Source organism: Leguminivora glycinivorella, chromosome 11 (assembly GCF_023078275.1).
Source record: "Leguminivora glycinivorella isolate SPB_JAAS2020 chromosome 11, LegGlyc_1.1, whole genome shotgun sequence".
NCBI lineage: Eukaryota > Metazoa > Arthropoda > Insecta > Lepidoptera > Tortricidae > Leguminivora > Leguminivora glycinivorella.
Genome location: NC_062981.1, coordinates 7,426,972 through 7,445,900, shown reverse-complemented (window position 1 = coordinate 7,445,900; position 18,929 = coordinate 7,426,972). Strand labels below are relative to the sequence as shown.

Sequence of the window (18,929 nt, the reverse complement as noted above, 5' to 3'; positions counted from 1 at the left end):
TTATATATGTACAATGTACTAAAACTCGCTGAACAAAATGCAATGTGGCCGTGGCATTTAGGTAGCACTTGACCACACCTCGGACACTGGCGATCAAATATATGAAAGAGGCGCGTTCCTATTAGCAGTCTAAGCTCGTGTAGGTGGAAGCGTAATACTATGCTTGTATGAGTGAAATATGACAGGTCGACTGTTCGCGTTTTTAGGGTTCCGTAGTCAACTAGGAACCCTTATAGTTTCGCCATGTCTGTCTGTCCGTCCGTCCGTCCGTCCGTCCGTCCGTCCGTCCGTCAGTCCGTCCGCGGATAATCTCAGTAACCGTTAGCACTAGAAAGCTGAAATTTGGTACTAATGTGTAAATCAATCACGCCAACAAAGTGCAAAAATAAAAAATGGAAAAAATGTTTTATTAGGGTACCCCCCCTACATGTAAAGTGGGGGCTGATATTTTTTTTCATTCCAACCCTAACATGTGATATATTGTTGGATAGGTATTTAAAAATGAATAAGGGTTTACTGAGATCATTTTTTGATAATATTAATATTTTCGGAAATAATCGCTCCTAAAGGAAAAAAAAGTGCATCCCCCCCCCCCTCTAACTTTTGAACCATATGTTTAAAAAATATGAAAAAAATCACAAAAGTAGAACTTTATAAAGACTTTCTAGGAAAATTGTTTTGAATTTGATAGGTTCAGTAGTTTTTGAGAAAAATACGGAAAACTACGGAACCCTACACTGAGCATGGCCCGACACGCTCTTGGCCGGTTTTTTGACAGGCGGTAACTGTGAGGTAACCGAGAGCGGGTGGGCGGCACCTTCAGCGGGGGGCGGGAGTGGCCATACTGTACGATATAGGTAATTCCACGGAGGTTGAAGTGAATGATAACACACACAGCTAAATGAAGATTAGTACTGATTGCAAAAAAATGAATGAATGAAATGAGTGAGTGAATGTAAAAAAACTATCAATATATTTTTGAAAAATATTATTATTTATTGATAGACTTATCATTAATGGTATTAAAAGCAGTAATGGTATTATCCGGTGAATTTTATAGCTCATATGAAATTTCACTTCCAAATAATTATTCAGCTATCGATATATTTTGTATCGGAAGGATGTCCCTATGTTAATTGACGTTATTGCTACTGCGACTTCTATGTCTGCTAATAAGTAATGAAAAAATAGGTAAACACCATTTTAACAGCTACGATGATAAAATAAGGCAATCTAATAAAATATCTTTGATTTCTACGATTAATATTACAATCATAATCTGACAATTAATTAATCACATACGAGATATTTTATTTTCTGCTTTGTTTGAAAATTATTCTATAGACGTAATTCTTAACAAAATAGTTAATAGAAACTTTTTGGTCTTTCTTGCAATTCACTGTTGAATCTGCAGTCGGTACACGGTAAGAACACTAATTTCAAAATCTCGTTGTCTTTACATGACAGTGTTATAGTGTGCGTGGCCTCAACCGAGTTGAAACTACCTATAGTACTCTTTATTATACTGTGACTTGACAGTTGTTAACAGACTTAGTGATGTGACAATGTAGTTCCTGACGTTCCTGTACCTACGAGTCGAGAAAAAGAAACCAATTAAAATAAATAACCAGCGTCCGTAGCCGAATGCACAAAAGCTCACGAAACGCTCACGAAATGAAACGCTCGTATATATCTATCTCTATCGCTCTTGCGTATTGGCGCGACAGAGCCAGACTACCTTTCGCGGCGCTTCGTTTTCGTTTCGCGTCGTAGAAATGCCATTCGGCTACGGGGCCAGGTAACGGGCGTAAAGGTTTGATTAATAGTGTTAGGCAAAGCACGAACAATTTAGGAAGTAAACACTCTTAATAATAAGGCTTACCCTTATGGCGTTAGGCTGAGCCGATGATAAGGGTTTTGAAAGGGTATTGGGCTATTTTAGGTAAGCGCTTTCGTTAGGGCTTTAAAAGCAAAATGAAAGGGTATCGCGTCAAAAGGGTAGGGTAAGTTAAGCCTAACGAAATACCCATACAAAACCCCGTATAAGGGATAGCGGGCCGGTCCCTGCTCTTAAGTGACTAAAGCAATTAAATAAAAGGACAGAATTCATTTATCTTTAGGCAACAAAGACCTACCTATAGTGTAGACTTAGGCCTCACACTTCTCATTGTGAAACTGATTATAGCCGATAGAAAAAAAGCTCTTTACTGAAAGCTTTTACGGGCCATTTTTTTTTTCAAAGTTGACCACCCCACTTTTTTTGTAACATGGGTATTTTTTACGCGATTCATTCTCAGAATCGCGAGGTCTTTCGATCCTGATAGGAGAAAAAAAATGCCCCAAGATTTCCATACATTTTTCAGACCTTCCATTCTGTTACCGCCATACAAAATGTATGAAAAAATAGTACCTAACGGAATGGGAAAAAAAACTTTGGGACACTTTTTTTCTCCTATTAGGATTAAAAGAGCACGCGATTCTGAGTGGAAATCACATAAAAATTTCCAAATCTAAAAAAAAGTGGGGTGGACAACTTTGAAAAAAATGGCCCTTTTACACAAAAATATATGTATTAATTACGCCTCTTTTTGTGTAGAATCAGAATAATTTAATTGTAAACAATTTATTAAATCATCAATTTTATACCATAAATCGTCTGCGATGGATGAAAAATTTAAAAAATCAAAGAATTTATCTAATCGAGGATGTGAAGTAGTCAATTAAATCGAAATTAAATATTTTTCATTGAAATAAGAACCTTGCGGAAATTGTTACATTTTTCTCAACTAATTGGGTTTGACCACTCACCCCTCGCTACGTCACTAGATTAACATAAATCAAGCATCCATGTAAGTTAAGTACCAATTATTTTCAAGTTACTTCATTTATAGTGCAAATTTTAGTATAAATGTATGTATTATCTTAGTAAGCTCATCATACGATAAATGAACGGTTACATTTTCATTATAAATAAATAAACATACAGTTGATGGGGTCACTTACGTTACAGTTAAGTAAAATTGCCACATCACTACAAATAGTTAAGTAATAAAACTATTGCGATTCTAATAGTAGGTAGTAATCTTTTACTGCAAGTACCTACTCATGAGGATTAATTTAATGTTCTTCCTATCACAAAATGTTAGCAAGGAAAGCCAGTAACATCAAAACTTATAGGGTCTATATCGCAGCTTCGCAGCCATTCAGGTCTCGAAGCCACACTTAACCCACATTAGAGTCGGGACCTAAATAAACTAATATGAAGGGTAATAGCGGCTCTTTTCAATAGATATGCCAATGGAAGTTTAAGCTCCAGTGCCTGATTCTATAGAGGTTTAAGGTTCGCAGATATTACGAGGTCGATTGTGATAAAACTCTTTTTAAGTAACGACCGGGTCATCGGTGGTTACTTAAAGAGTCTGACCTAGTCGGAATCGGAAGTGACCCTGCCTGCTAAGCCAATAGTACCGAGTTCGAATCCCGGTAAGGCCTGGGCACAAGTCATGGACGTTTTATATGTATGCAACTATAATCTAGAACGAGTATTTGTATATTGTATAACCTGTTTTTAGGATTTCGTACCTCAAATATCAACGTACCTCAATTTATTTTTATCACATTTGAATTAAATAGTTTAGAAGATATTTTAATTCCATTGCCTATTTCCTAAATTTTTACAATAGCTCCATCCACTACACTATCTATACATCTATACATCCTACCTATACATTTGTATATTTTAAACCAGTCAAAAGTATTATTTCCCAGGCATAAACCAAACATAATAGACACGTCACTTGTGGTCAGTCCGTCTGAGTACGTCATTAAAACGTAACCGTCCTCATTAATTTACCTACCAACGTTGTGTAGCCTTTAAAGTACCATTCTTCACCATTCCTAAGATGAATAGGGGAAACAAACGGGTGAACCTAAATAATGAGGTCCATGGGTAGTTGGGTACCCATTTGGTGCACAGCCAAACTACATACTCGTACTTGCGGGAAATTACTATGACTTCTTTAGATTGCTTTTAGTAATTAGTTGAGCAACCCCGAAAAATAAATAAATAATAATAATAAATATTGGGGGACACCTTACACAGATCAACCTAGCCCCCAACTAAGCAAAGCTTGTACTATGGGTCCTAGGCGACGATATACATACTTATATAGATAAATACATACTTATATAAATAGAAAACATCCATGACTCCGGAACAAGTATCTGTGGTCATCACACAGATAAATGCCCTTACCAGGCAGGGTCACTACTAACTACGCCAAACCGGTCACCAATATAGGAACTCTTCCATAGAAATTATCAGAATCTCAGCAACCTAGAAATACACCGAAGAGAAGTTTCCAAACTTATGAATGTTCTGGAAGCTCGGTATTGTTCTCAAACATCAAATGAAGCGATCGTCAACTGTTGTTGATAACATTGCGTAATACATTCTAATGAAAGAATGTTCTTAATGGCAACTTGCACGAGAGTTCTCATGAAAATTTCTACTAAGGTAATGGCGCCTATTAACGTGGTACTTAAGGCAGATTTCAAAAGATACCAAAAAATTAAGGGTATCAAAGCTCATTAACGACCACAAATATTTTTTTTATGGAAGAGTATTTATTGAACTATTAGTTTTGTAGAGTTTTAGGATCATTTTAGTTTATTATATGTCATGAAATGATTATTGAAGCCAACATACCTAAATTTTCTATTACCGTGGTAATGAACAGGTTGCAGTTCTATTAACGCGAATTGAGATTTCATTACCGAGGGTATGAATGACAGTGTTTTTCTGCCATCGGTAAATAGAAACCCATCTCAAAATTCGGAGCTTAATACCGATGGTTGAATATACAAATTATGACAAATACATATACCTATACTATCCTCCTTTATGAATACCCACAGAAGACTCAGTTTCACCTAAGAAATCTGTACTTACGGTACACTAAATGTCATATTTTGATACAAGACTAATATGTCGCTCGGTAATAGATACTTCTATAGGAACCCATTACCGACCCAAACAAATATTGCATGGATCGGTAATAGATTCTTATATATTCTATTACCGAGGGTTATCTGATCGTACCATCGGTAATAGGCATAAATTGGAGTATTATAAAATCTAATTCCGACCCATAAAAACAAAGTCATACAGATGTATTTTCATTACAAATCAAAATAAAATATTGCAACCTTATATTAAAACCAAGTTTACATAACTGGTAAGTAAGCATCAGACTTTATGTCAATGTTTAAAAAAATTGACAAATTAACGGTTTTAATAGAAACTACGAAATCAGTCATGAAGTTTTTGCTAAAAATTAAGGTTTTGTTGAATAATTTTCATACCGCGTAAATAGTTCTTTGATAGCGTGAATAGATCAAGATTGAAACAACTGTAAGACATTATATAACTGATCACATATACTTAAAATAAAGCAAAAAGAACTAATATCACTACTTTAACTATTACCGTGGTATACCACAGTAATAGAATCTACTCACGAAATGGCGCCTTTCACCGCTGTCTTTTAATTTCCACTTTAAACACATTTCCAGGCTAAACAATACGTAAAAAGTACTCAGAAGTCATGTAGAAAACTATAAACAATAATTTGAAATGCATAACTTTCACCTGTTTGCCATAATTATTACGTAAACTACTAAATGAGATTGGAGTTCACTTAGGTTTAGCGTCACACGTCAGTATGACACAACCTCTTCTCGCGGCCCCGTGGCAAAAACTGTCAAATAGCGAGCGTCTTCTTTCATTCACACTCTCTATCGCCTATATGTGCGTTAGTCAACTAAACAGGCTTCCTTTGTGTGAGTAACTTTTTTTAAGAAATTGGTCGGTTTGCCTGTAAAATGCGTATTTGCAAATGCGGCGGTAATGGACGTCGATTTCGATACCCGCGTTGATAGCCGCCGTTACCTTAATTTACGAAAGTACCCAGGTACTTATTACTTTGCTAATTTTTTTTACTGTTTTAATTGAATAGAAGTATGTTGTTTTCCATTACAAAAGGGTGCAAATTTTTACAGGGAATCGCCGTTACTGCAAATGAAGCATAAGGAAAATGAAGACCTAGAACAACACCATACAGTACCCATACTACTACGCGTATTAGTTAGGTACTATACTACTATAGATATCTAAACTATGGTTTACCTCATGTCATGAGCGATGACGGAAATAAATAAATAAATGTTCTAAATATAGGTACTTATTTCAAAATGGAATCGAGACGCATGATCTTTTGTCGCAAGTTTCGCGTAGCGCGATGTATTTTTGATCCTTCGACCCTAACATAATTTTCTAAGTGTTCTATACGATGTTTAGTATGGTTCACTTGGGCTTAAGGCCCATAATTATTACATTATCATAGGTCTGTATGCCTCACTTTTTCTTCAACTTGAAGAAAAAGGACGGCATGTTGTCTATGTATGATCATATTTCCATGATAGTCTTGATGGAAGGAAACGATGACTTGGCTATGAAGATGGTTTATTACATGAACGGAGAACGGAAGACACTGATACAATTTAGGATGTTAATAGTAGTAGGATTGAAACAAGAATGAATTCCCAACGCACCAGAACATTCATCTGACTTTTTATTCAAACATTTAAATTATGTTCTAAGTGCGTTTATGTGGTTACCTAACATTTTCTTTGGTTTACAAAGCATGCTGATTTTTCCAACACTGGCCCTTAAACCAAAAACAGTCTTGTTTCAACACACAAACAAATTCATAACTAAAGAAGTGACCTACACTTCAGAGTAACAATAAATCAATTAACAAAAACATATGCACTGAACTTTCGCTACAATGCATCAACCAAGTTCAGTTATTCACATTATGAATTGTAATTATATTGATATGCAATCATTTAAATATCATGTAATCACTATCATGTATAAGCAAACTAACAAATAACCATGATGGTAATTACATTAAGAACACATTCTTAACTATCAAATAAATACAGAGTTTTAACGCATTTACTTACATGAAAGTAACATGAGCTGTCTCACAAACTTATAGTGTTTAACTTTACACAACGCCTTTGTCAGTATATCTGCCAACATATCATTTGTATTAAGATACTCAATAGTAATCGCATTACTATTCACAAGTTGCCGAATAAAGTGGTGGCGAATATCTATATGCTTACTCCTAGCATGATGTAAAGAGTTCCTACACAATTTCTGCGCTGACTGATTGTCATTGAAAATTGTCGGCACAATTTCTTCGTTAATAATTTCTTTTAGAAATGTACGAATAAACAAACCCTCTTTACAGGAGTTCGACAAAGAATAGTATTCGGCTTCGGTTGAGCTAAGGCTAACTGTTTTTTGTTTACAACTTGCCCAAGTAACAATTGACTCACCTACTTTGAAGACATATCCCGTGTACGACCGCCTGTCCACGGTGTCTCCACCCCAGTCTGCATCTGCGAATCCAGTGATGTCCAGCTGCTTGCCTTTCTTAAAAGTCAAACGGAGATCCATGGTACCTTTCAAGTAGCGCAGGACTCTTTTCGCCGCTTTCCAGTGGGTCTCTGTAAATGATTCATTAAATTGACTTAAGTAGCTGACTGCGTACGCAATGTCTGGTCGGGTACAGATAGCAATATACATTAGTGAACCTACTAAACCTCTATAATCATAGGTATCATCTCTTTGATTTCCCTTAGGTAATTTAAGTCCGGTTTCCATAGGAGTAGGCGAACACTTACATTCTTCCATTTTATATTTCTTCAGCACCATCGCGATATAGTTCGATTGATCAAGAGTAATTTGGTTTTCTTCCCTACACAATCTCATACCTAATACTTGATGAGCTGGCCCTAGATCTGTCATGTCAAATTCTTTCATTAACTTGACTTTGACATCTAGCTTATCACGTTCATTACCTGTTGAAAACAATATGATGTCGTCAACGTAAAGAGCAATGATTATAAGCGACCCCTTTTGGCGCTGAAAGTAGACACAAGGCTCAGATGACGACTTCTTGAACTTCAACTTATTACAGAGAACATGATCAATCTTCTCGTACCATGCCTTTGAAGCTTGTTTCAACCCGTAAATAGCTTTATTTAATTTGTAGACCTTACTTTCTTGACCTTTAACTACAAAGCCTTCCGGTTGTTCCATGAACACAGTCTCCTTCAAATCACCGTTGAGAAATGCTGTTTTTACGTCAAGATGTTCAATCTTCATACCATACTCAGCAGCTAAAGCTAGCAGAATACGTATTGTGGAGTATCTGACAACTGGTGAAAACGTCTCCTCATAGTCTATGCCATATTGTTGAGTGAAGCCTTTAGATACCAGGCGTGCCCTGTATTTTAGGAGTTCACCGTTCAATCCACGTTTCACTTTGAACACCCATTTGCATTTGACAGGTTTTTGTGACTCTCGTCGATCTGTCAATGTCCAACATTTGTTCTTAATAAATGAATTGTACTCACAAGACATAGCTTCTTTCCAATTGTCTGCATCTGGACCACTCAGTGCCTCTCGTACAGTTCGTGGAGCATCTGGATCGCACGTACCCGCCAAAAATCCGAAAAGTATCGAATCCGATGAACTGTCATATTCCGAAGTTTCCGTACTCTCCTCCTCTGGAATATAAGTTTTATCGGCCGGATCATCACATTCACTAGAGCTAGACGAATCATGAATTGTGATCGTACTCGTTCGATCGCTTGTACTCTGAGAATTTGTTATCAAATTAGCAACATCAGACGTACCACTCACTACAGACGTTTCTGTTTGTACAGAAGATGGGTCAGACAATTTGAACTCAACATTTTTATTTACATCTGCATTTTTAGTTTGTGTAAATATTTCAGTTGACACAATGACATTGTCAATGTCATCATTTGATGCTTTTCATTGAACGTATTTTCTAAAAAGGTTACATCTCGGGCTTTGATGCATTTTGTTGGTTGTTCCGGGTCTACGAGCCTGTAACCCTTTGTATGCTCACAATACCCAACAAAAATGTACTTTTTGCATTTCGGATCTAATTTCGAACGCTTTGAAGTCATAGCATAAGCCACAGAACCAAAGATACGTAAATGACTCAGTGATACCTTCTTGCCACTCCACTTTTCTTCAGGAGTGCTCCCCAGTACAGCTTTCGTAGGACAACGGTTCTTAACGTAGACTGCCGTGTTGACAGCTTCCGCCCAAAATTCGTTGCTCAGGCCTGCATCTTGTAGCATGCACCTTGCCGCCTGCATCACTGTCCTGTTCGCGCGCTCCGCGACCCCGTTCTGGGCAGCGCAGCCAGGAACTGTCGTTTGATGCACGATGCCATTGCTCCTGAGGTATGCCTGAAAAGCAGAACTGGTGTATTCCCCTCCGTTGTCGCTGCGTAGCGATTTTATCTTTTTATCTGTCTGGTTCTCCACTAAAGCCTTAAACTCTTTGAACCTATCAAATACTTCACCTTTTTGAATTAAAAAGTACACAAACGTCTTCCTAGAATAATCATCTATGAAGAGCAAGAAATATCTAGCACCGCTGAATGAGGCCGATGGTAGCGGTCCACAGACGTCTGTATGCACTAAACCCAGGACCTCTTTAGCCCTGTTGTGAGATTTCTTCGGAAACGGTACCTTACTCGCTTTGCCTTGGACACACGCTATACACGTTTCAAAATCTCTACTATCATACGATATACCAGAAGCCATACCTTTTCTTAAAAGTTCCATGCTTCTCCTGTTGAGGTGCGAAAGACGACGATGCCAAACTTTCTCTGAAGCTGCAGAGACAGTTTCGTCGCTAGAAACCGTACGCTCCTCCTCCACTGCTGCGTTGGCCACCTGTTTGTTCTGTAAAGGAACCTTCGAACAAGCCTCAACAGTTTCAAGGATATACACGTCATTTTTCAAAGTAGCCGTTGCGGCAATAACCCCATTATCTAAAATTTCACAACCATCGGAGTCGAATACTATCTTATAGCCTTTTTTAGCCATGGCGCTTACTGACAATAAGTTAGCTGCTAAGTTAGGTACATAATACACGTCACTTATAGTCTTTACATTGCCATCACGTTGTTCCACGTTAACATTGCCTCTACCAGCCGTAAATAGTTTATCTCCGTTAGCCACAGTCACTTGCAACGATTTATCTGACTTCATGTCACTCATCATGTTCACATCTCGACAAAGATGACTCGCCGACCCACTGTCCACGTACCAAAGATCACTTTCAACGTTCACCGACAGCGCCGTGAGCAGAACCTTTGACGATGACATCACCTTGCTACTTTTCTTTTTGTTTAACGTCGGACAATCTTTCTTGATATGTCCCATCTTTTTACAAGCAAAACACCTGGGAGGCTTCCTCGCAGCCGCCAGAGCTGTAACTCCATCTCCGTCGCGTTTGCTGTCCTCACGTCGCAACGTCTCCTGCAGCAACTTCGCCGATACAACTTCGCTAGTCAACTTGAGGTCTGAGTTCTCAATTGCCATGATCAGCGGGTCGTAGTCCTCAGGAAGTCCGCTCAGCATGATTACCGCAACAAAGTCATCATCCAACTTTGCATCGATATCTTGTAATTGTTGTGCGACGTTCGTGATTCTGTTGACATATTTTTCCATACTTTGACATTCCGTCAACTTTGTGCTAAACAAAGTTCGCAACAGGCCTAGTCTCCGACATAATCCCTTATCTTCATAAGCATTCTGAAGATTCTTCCATGCTTTGTGTGCCGAGGTCACGTTCCTTATGTGCACGAAGGCCGTCGATTGCACGGATAATGCAATGCGTGCGAGCGCTTTCTGGCTTTTCTTCACATCTTCGGATTTTTTCTCGTCAACCTCTTTTTCCACAATTTCCCATAGATCTTCGTGAATCAACACCATTTTCATCATAAATTTCCAAGAACTATAGTTTTCAATTCCCTTTAGTTATTCCATTACGAGTGGAGCTGAGGAACTTATACTAGACGACGCCATTGCCGTCGGCAACCGTATTAACTATATTCACTTTTTATCGCTCAAAACTTGATTTTTATTGGAAGAGCGCAGGCCCATGACCTGATGGAAGGAAACGATGACTTGGTTATGAAGATGGTTTATTACTTGAACGGAGAACGGAAGACACTGATACAATTTAGGATGTTAATAGTAGTAGGATCGAAACAAGAATGAATTCCCAACGCACCAGAACATTCATCTGACTTTTTATTCAAACATTTAAATTATGTTCTAAGTGCGTTTATGTGGTTACCTAACATTTTCTTTGGTTTACAAAGCATGCTGATTTTTCCAACAGCAATTTTCCAATTTTTATAACATAATTTTCTAAGTGTTCTATACGATGTTTAGTATGGTTCACTTGGGCTTAAGGCCCATAATTATTACATTATCATAGGTCTGTATGCCTCACTTTTTCTTCAACGTGAAGAAAAAGGACGGCATGTTGTCTATGTATGATCATATTTCCATGATAGTCTAATACGGCCTGAGTGAATTTGTGACCGTGTGAATAAATATAACCGTTTTGTTTTTACTTTATGGTATCACAATATTTACAGTATTTAACAGATAATCATGGGAGGCTATAACGAACAAGGAAATTTACTAGCAGGATAATGTACTTTATCCTCTAACAAGTAGAAATTCCTATGTTTACAGCTTGTTTGCCAGTCAGTAAAGAATATGATGATAGGTAGGATGTATACATTATTTGTGATGTACAGTATTGTAAATTTATTACCAAACGTATTGTTAAGTGATGAAAATGAAACGAAAAGTACGAGTACTTTATCCTGTGAATCCAGTTCGGAAAAAGGTATTTTATTATTAACTTTATACTTTAGTAGTAAACTCACAATGTGCTTAGAAAACGTAAAGTAACGGAAGCGTAAAGTATAACGGAGCTCGTGGACCATAGACTGGTCCACATCATCAAAATACATAAACAATCAGTTCGTCGAGTCATTAACACACCTGCAATAATCTAAGGCACCATTGGCGATATTTGCCCTGTAGTTATTTATGACAATCTTAAAAACATGTGTTGTCGGTTTGTTCACACATGTATTACGAGACAGCTATCCCTAGCTTTGCGTATCCCCGGAAACTTCATTATGTATACAACTATTACTGCATTACCTACTATATTTAATTTAATTCTAGTTTTTTTCTTTCAGGAAATGGTGTACCGGTTTATTCTTTGTATATATTGGGAACTGTGACAATACTCTTTCTTATAGCATTGATAGCATTATCAGTATACATCCATCTAAAGCTAAAGTGCAAGAAACTTGAAATAACCACACGGCTGGAGAATGGTACCCAGTGCCAGACATGTAAGAAAAAGACTAATTCAAAAAGTGAAAATGAAAATAACCCATCACGAAAACGAATACAGAGCAAATCTGTTACTACTGATTTTAATACTCTTCGCAGTCCTAAGAAGCAAGAAGCATCAGGTGATAAGTCTCCTAAACTCACCACAGGTGTCGCTAAAGACTTGTCTTATATTTTACCTAATCAGATGACTTCAATTTGTAACGAAGTATTGAAACGTCCAGATGAAAACGATTCGGCAAGCAGTCTTCATAAAATAGACCAATTAGTAAATGAAGGAAAGCTTCAAGATACGACTGCTGTAAAATCTGCACCAATTCCAAATCTGGATATTTATGACAAAGTTCCCAAAACTAAGTTTGGTATAAACCTCAGTAAAATGAGAGGTGGCAAAGCAGGCAAAGACAAACTAAAGGCAAAATGTGAAATATATGACTTTCCTAAAGATCAAAGTTCATTATATGATTTTCCGAAACGAAAAGATGGTAACAAAAATCCAAAACCGAGTACAGACATATACGACTTTCCTAAGGAACACAATTTTCTTCGTCATTTACCTAAGTCGAATGATGGTAAAAAATCAGATGTCCCAAATCCCGGAATATATGACTTTCCTGCTTCATCCAAACATTTTAAGATGAAATGTAAAGAATCCCAACATGATCAGACAAATGCAATGTCATATAAACAAAGTGCTATTATTAAAAACGAGTCTACAGATGACAGCATGGATAATATTTACGTTAACGCTAATGACCTAGAAATGTTATAAAAGTACAAAAAGTGAACAATCCAAATTGTTAATGCAATAATCTAAACGTATGAATATGTAAAGTTCAAATAGTTGAATGGTGTTATTTATAAACAAAATCCAAGCCCAATAAAGGAATCGTCTATACTTTTTGTCAATGTTTTCTTTAGACGGCATTTACAAAATATGGTTGAGTTTAGTAGATTAGGGTATAATGGTTTTAGAAGTTCAAAATATGATTAAATTAATTTTATTGTAATGAATTATAATTAATTATAATCTGTGTGACTTGATCCCAAAGAAAAACTTATGTAATGTCGCTGCGCGTGCAAAATTCGCTATGTGATTTTTAACGATTTTTCGTTTTTAATGCCATTTTAAACCTTATTTCTAAATACATACGCTCCAAAAACATCGTCGAGCTCATTTCAGTATTACAGGTTTTATCAAAAGTAGGTATGTGACGCTCATACATTGAATGTTCTTCCTATAATCGCTAACTGCAATAAATCACATAACTACATTATCTTCTTATAACAGCAGTTTTGGAATTGAGCCTGCTATGTAAATTATGACACATAGCTACATTCTCGGAAATATTATATAAAAAGATGTGTTAGATATTTGTGCCCGATTTGTACAATCTCATACATAGCGATAATTTTGTACTATTTGTAGAAATCGTGAATGTTTACAGATCGTGTGTTTTGCGTCACATAGCAGGCTTTTCTTATAAAAATCTAGCCTACTCTCTTAAAACTTGTTTAAATGGTGTATGGTAGGTGGGTTTGTAGTCGAGTATATATATTAACCTCTAGTTATTTTTTAATATTTGTTAAAAATAAATCATTTCAATTTGATTTTTAAGATTAACTGTCAGAAATTTATTAGTGTTTAGTATACTGACAAATTTCGTGTAGTATTCAGTGCGTGTAAACGTATATTACAAATTATCGAAATAAGATAAAGTTATGCCAAGTAACTCAAAAAAATAGCAAGTGATTTAACATTGCCTTGATGTGGTAAGACATCGTTTTGTATGAAATTTTGTGTGATAAGATCTATCTATCCTTTCTGGAAATATTTAAAAATAAATTAATGAAAATGAAATGTTTAATAAATGAAAAAAAAAAAGCTGACTTGAGAAATCACATAAAGTTTTGAATGACAAAGATTTTTTATCTTTTTCGGATCAAAAGGGAAAAATGGAACCCTTATATAATTATGTACTTTCTTGTCAATCCGTTTATCTATTTGTCAATATTCTTTATTTCGGAAAAACCCTATACTCAAGGAACGGTACAGGTTCCTTGAAGCTATAAAAAACCTCATTTCTAAGTAAATACAACATAGGTTAATTGAGTTGAAACAAATCTACACTGTCAAGGAAGTCAAAATTAATAGGGTACCTACTTCCGGTTGACCTAAACTATGAAATTTGGAAAATAAATCGTATTACACCATACATCACTACATGATTATTAATATAGTTGTGAGAAAAAAATTGTAAAATATACACGTAACCTTCGGTGTTCGAGCCAGACTAGCATTATCCGGTTTTTTCAAGTTAAACATGCATAATGAAAACTTATTCAATACATAAATGTTTACCACATTGAGCAACTTTGTAACTAAAATAACCTCCATTCATTCATAAAAATGGAATAAATATATTATTATAGTTGTAATATATTGAATGTTGGAGATGAAGGTTGATGGATGGAGAGGGAGGGGCAAACCCAAACAACGCTGGATGGATTGTGTGAAAGAGGATATGAGGAAGAAAGATTTGAGTGTTGAGATGACGAAAGATAGAGGAGAATGGAAGAGGAAGACGTGTTGTATCGACCCCACATAACGTGGGATAAGGGTAGGAGGAAGAAGAAGAAGAGTTGTAATATATTGATAGTAATATATTAATTTAATCGAGTTTTTTTATTATGGTATTGTGTATTAAGCTTATAGTATTAAATCCTGGTTTTTCTAAAATAATTAATTCGAAAATGAATTGATAAATTACAAATAAACAACAACATAGTTAATTCAAATCATATGATTAAATAACCATGTGACGATAAAGTGCACAAATTGTTTTTTGTTTCTTAAGAATAAAATCTAGTTAAGTGATTGTAAGACACATACCGGTTATTTACGACTCAAATTATAATCGCTATGTAACATATTTATGAAAAAATATTTTTTTAACATTATAATAACTGAAATATAATTTCAAGTTATATCTTAATGTATGCAAAAGTGAAAATACTTATGCCATAAAAATATTGATTTATTTATGTTCAATAATTGCCGAAATAAACAGTTTTTTGTGTCTCCTGTAAAGTAGGTTAAAAACACATAGCGAAATTTGCACGCGCAGCGACGGTATGCGTAATGCAGGGACTTTATCTACTTTTAAATATTTTTACTTACGTATACAGCGTTTTAACTAATACAATGAAGTCAAAGAACAAATAGAAGCGTAAACAACCAAAGAAACGATTTTTTTATTAAAAACAACTGAAACTTATAATATAATATTTGTGTTTTCAGTAACTTCATCTATGTAATTGCAGATCTGTATAGACGCGTTAGGAGGTCAGCCATGACTTTTATATTTATACAAAATAAAAACAAGTTTTTGAGGAAAAATAGTACTAACTTTTATAACCCACTTTTCTTTCCACAGTCAACTAATAGTTATTCGAGGATCTCCAAACAACCCCTAATACGATCAGTTAGCGTTACGAGTATTTAATGTTTATTCCCATGGCTAATTTCTGTCTTCACCATCAGATTAATTACTTAAAAGTTAGCTGAAAGAGATCCTTTAGGGGAAAACTTTGTCTATTTTTGTAGCACAAGTAAAATAGTGTCTTTATTCTCACAAAAGAGGTAGACGGAGCACATGAAACTACTCAAGTTGTAGTGACAAGCTTAGCAATTTAAGGGGTTGAATGAAAACGAATTTGTGACATTGCAGTGACACTAGTGACAGGTTTTAATTTTGACCTTGAGAATTCTAAGCACATCACAGTTTAAACCACACAGTCGACTCCTACTAGTGGTGAAATTCTTTTCAACCCATCAATCAACACACAGGATACGTATAAATATGATTTATATAAGATAAAATCGCCAGCAAAACAGTTCCTTGTACGATTATCCTCTTATCTCGGAAAAGAAGTGGGTATTAACTTCAGCCCATACTTAATCAAATAAAATAAAAATAAAAATTGTTTATTTCAAATGAACACACAAGTTTACAATTTTGCTGACCTCCACACTAAGCAATGCCTGTCCCGTGGAGGATAGTGTAACTTATTCTAAATAAACATAAAGGTAATATTTAATATAAATTGTAATTAAAGTAGTTAACAACATAATCACAATAATTTTTATCTTAAAGTTATATTTATACTAAAAAAAAAAAAAAAAAAATAGGCAAAGTAGGTCAACTGGCGGCGTCGAGATATCTGCGTGCGTAGCCGAATGCACAAACGCTCACGAAACGAAACGCTCGTAGATATCTATCTCTATCGCTCTTGCGTATTGGCGCGACAGAGCCAGACTACCTTTCGCGGCGTTTCGTTTTCGTTTCGCGTCGTAGAAATGCCATGCGGCTACGGGGCCTGTCATCATCAACTATTTTCTCGTACACCACACATAGGGGAAATGCAAAAGTGCATGGACACGCTCTATTAATTAATAAGCTTATTCCATTTACAGAATTACGTAACTTGAACATAATTTGTTTTTAAAATTTGCTAAATAAGAATTGATCTGGTTAATTTGAAAAACATAGTTTAATTTATTGTTCCTATCATAGACAGAGAACACCATATAAAGAGCATAGATGCTGATTACTGATTAATAATTATGATCAATTATTTATTATTAAAATACTTATTAAGTGTAACACACCCGTTCCCGTTAATGGTCTTTGACATAGATGCGAAATGAGCATAGATTACCTAACTAGTGCAGCAACAGGACCATACGTACCCGTACCTACTGTTATAATATTTTTTCAGTGCCGGTGGTGTTTTTTTACGCACTAGTGCGAGAAGTGGTTCATTATATGTCAGGTCGAAACTTCGGAGGCTCATCTGTACTGAAAAACGTCGTACGATACACATGCGAAAAGGAAATTCGTAACTCGTGTCGATTTAAAACACTCCCTTCGGTCGTGTTTTAATTTATCGCCACTCGTTTCGAACTTCCTTTTTTACGCACTTGTATCGTAATGTACTATTTCAGTACAGATGGTGTTTTTTTTTACGCACTAGTGCGAGAAGTGGTTCATTATATGCCAGGTCGAAACTTCGGAGGGCCATCTGTACTGAAAAACGTCGTACGATACACTCCCTTCGGTCGTGTTTTAAATCGACACGAGTTACGAATTTCCTTTTCGCACGTGTATCGTAATGTACTATTTTTTGCGCGTGTATCGTAAGTTTTTCAGTACAGATGACCACGTGAAGTCTCGAACTGAAAAGAAATTAACCTCTTTGCACACTAAGTAATAGCACTAGACCCTACTCATAGTGTTGTGTTCCTGCCGGTGAGTAAGGCTGCCAGAGCTCAACGAGGGTGAGGTGTGCTGATGACGGGAGGACTTACGGAACTAACTTGTTCCGTCTATTGTCCTTTGAGTCGTCGGCAACCCGAACCCTCCTTGGAACTTGTACACTCCTTTTTGCTATGTACTTAACACAGCAAAAGGGAGTGTACAAGTTTCTAATGGGGTGGCAACGCGCATGTGACACTGTTTGAGTTGCAGGCGTCCATAGGTTACGGTGACCGCTTTACATCAGGCGGACCGTATACTTCTTTGCCACCGACGTAGTATATAAAAAAAAAAAAACTAAGTGCGGGCAAATAGCACCATCAGTAGTGAAAAATACTATTTTACCTGAACTAGCATATGACACATCTTCATGAGTCGGCAGCAGGTTTTTGGCGATAAACTTTTTATCCCTTTCAATACCTTTAGGCCTGATTTAGACGGCGTGCGAACTCGCATGCGATTTTAGTTACATTGCGGGCATTGAGGGTACATACAATTTTTCACAGCCATCAAATACCGCAATGTAATAAAATTCATATGCGAGTTCTCGTATCATCTAAATGGGCCCGTCACGCACGAAACGTCAAAGACTCAATCACAATACTTTTGAGCGAATATCTTCCTGAAAGTCAAACCAATCGGTTAAGTAATGTGAGGGAAATAGCTTTCTTTTGTATTACTTAACATGATTTAGAGTAAGAAATGGATATATTTTATTGAAAAAGAAAAAAGTATTGCTTCGATAATAATATAGGTGAACAGTGTTAACGGATTGGTGGACGCATTTGGATGAAAGAAGCTCCTGGGTAAACAAGAGGCCGACTCTTCACGTTCGGTATCGGATCATATAATTATCGTTACCGTCTCTTTCTCTCTCTTTTCATATGTCATTCTTCCGAATAAGTACGACAAGTAGAGTAAACTAGGATGCGAGAACAATTGGCCTATTCTTTTTGCATCGTGCGTGTTCTTTGGGAGGATGACATTAGGTATACTTCTGCACGAGATTAGCTGGGTCAGAACCTACATAAACAGTTACACACGCCACGGTACTAGTACTACTAGAAGACAGGCTTGTTCTCAGCAGTAGGAGACAAACGGATATGATGATTATGACGTGCCAGACGCTTGCCTTTTCTGATCTTCTCTCGGGTATTACGCTATTAGACATCACTTTTCCTTTAAAATTTTTGTTAATTGAATCGTCTTCGCAGCAAATTATGTGCACAAAATCCGAGAGTTTTAACTTATTCATTTATT

The 18,929-nt window shown here is 36.3% G+C and overlaps 2 protein-coding genes across 2 annotated transcripts in view; both read left to right on the top strand.

Moving 5' to 3' along the window:
- LOC125230810 (neuropeptide CCHamide-2 receptor-like) overlaps positions 1 to 18,929 on the top strand; it is a 153,064-nt gene that overhangs the window by 53,783 nt on the left and 80,352 nt on the right. The gene's annotated exons all lie outside the window — the stretch shown is intronic.
- Positions 11,714 to 13,401, top strand: LOC125230808. Its single transcript, XM_048136031.1, has 2 exons — positions 11,714 to 11,830; positions 12,192 to 13,401. Exons 1-2 carry the CDS (start codon positions 11,731 to 11,733, stop codon positions 13,121 to 13,123), a joined length of 1,032 nt encoding a protein of 343 aa, XP_047991988.1. The 5' UTR covers positions 11,714 to 11,730; the 3' UTR covers positions 13,124 to 13,401.

What these genes read in the sequence shown, in the direction of transcription:
- LOC125230808 (XM_048136031.1), top strand. Translation starts at nt 11,731, where the DNA reads ATGTACAGTATTGTAAATTTATTACCAAACGTATTGTTAAGTGATGAA. An exon ending in TGAATCCAGTTCGGAAAAAG is followed by an intron (nt 11,831 to 12,191) that starts GTATTTTATTAT and finishes TTTTTCTTTCAG; the next exon opens with GAAATGGTGTACCGGTTTAT.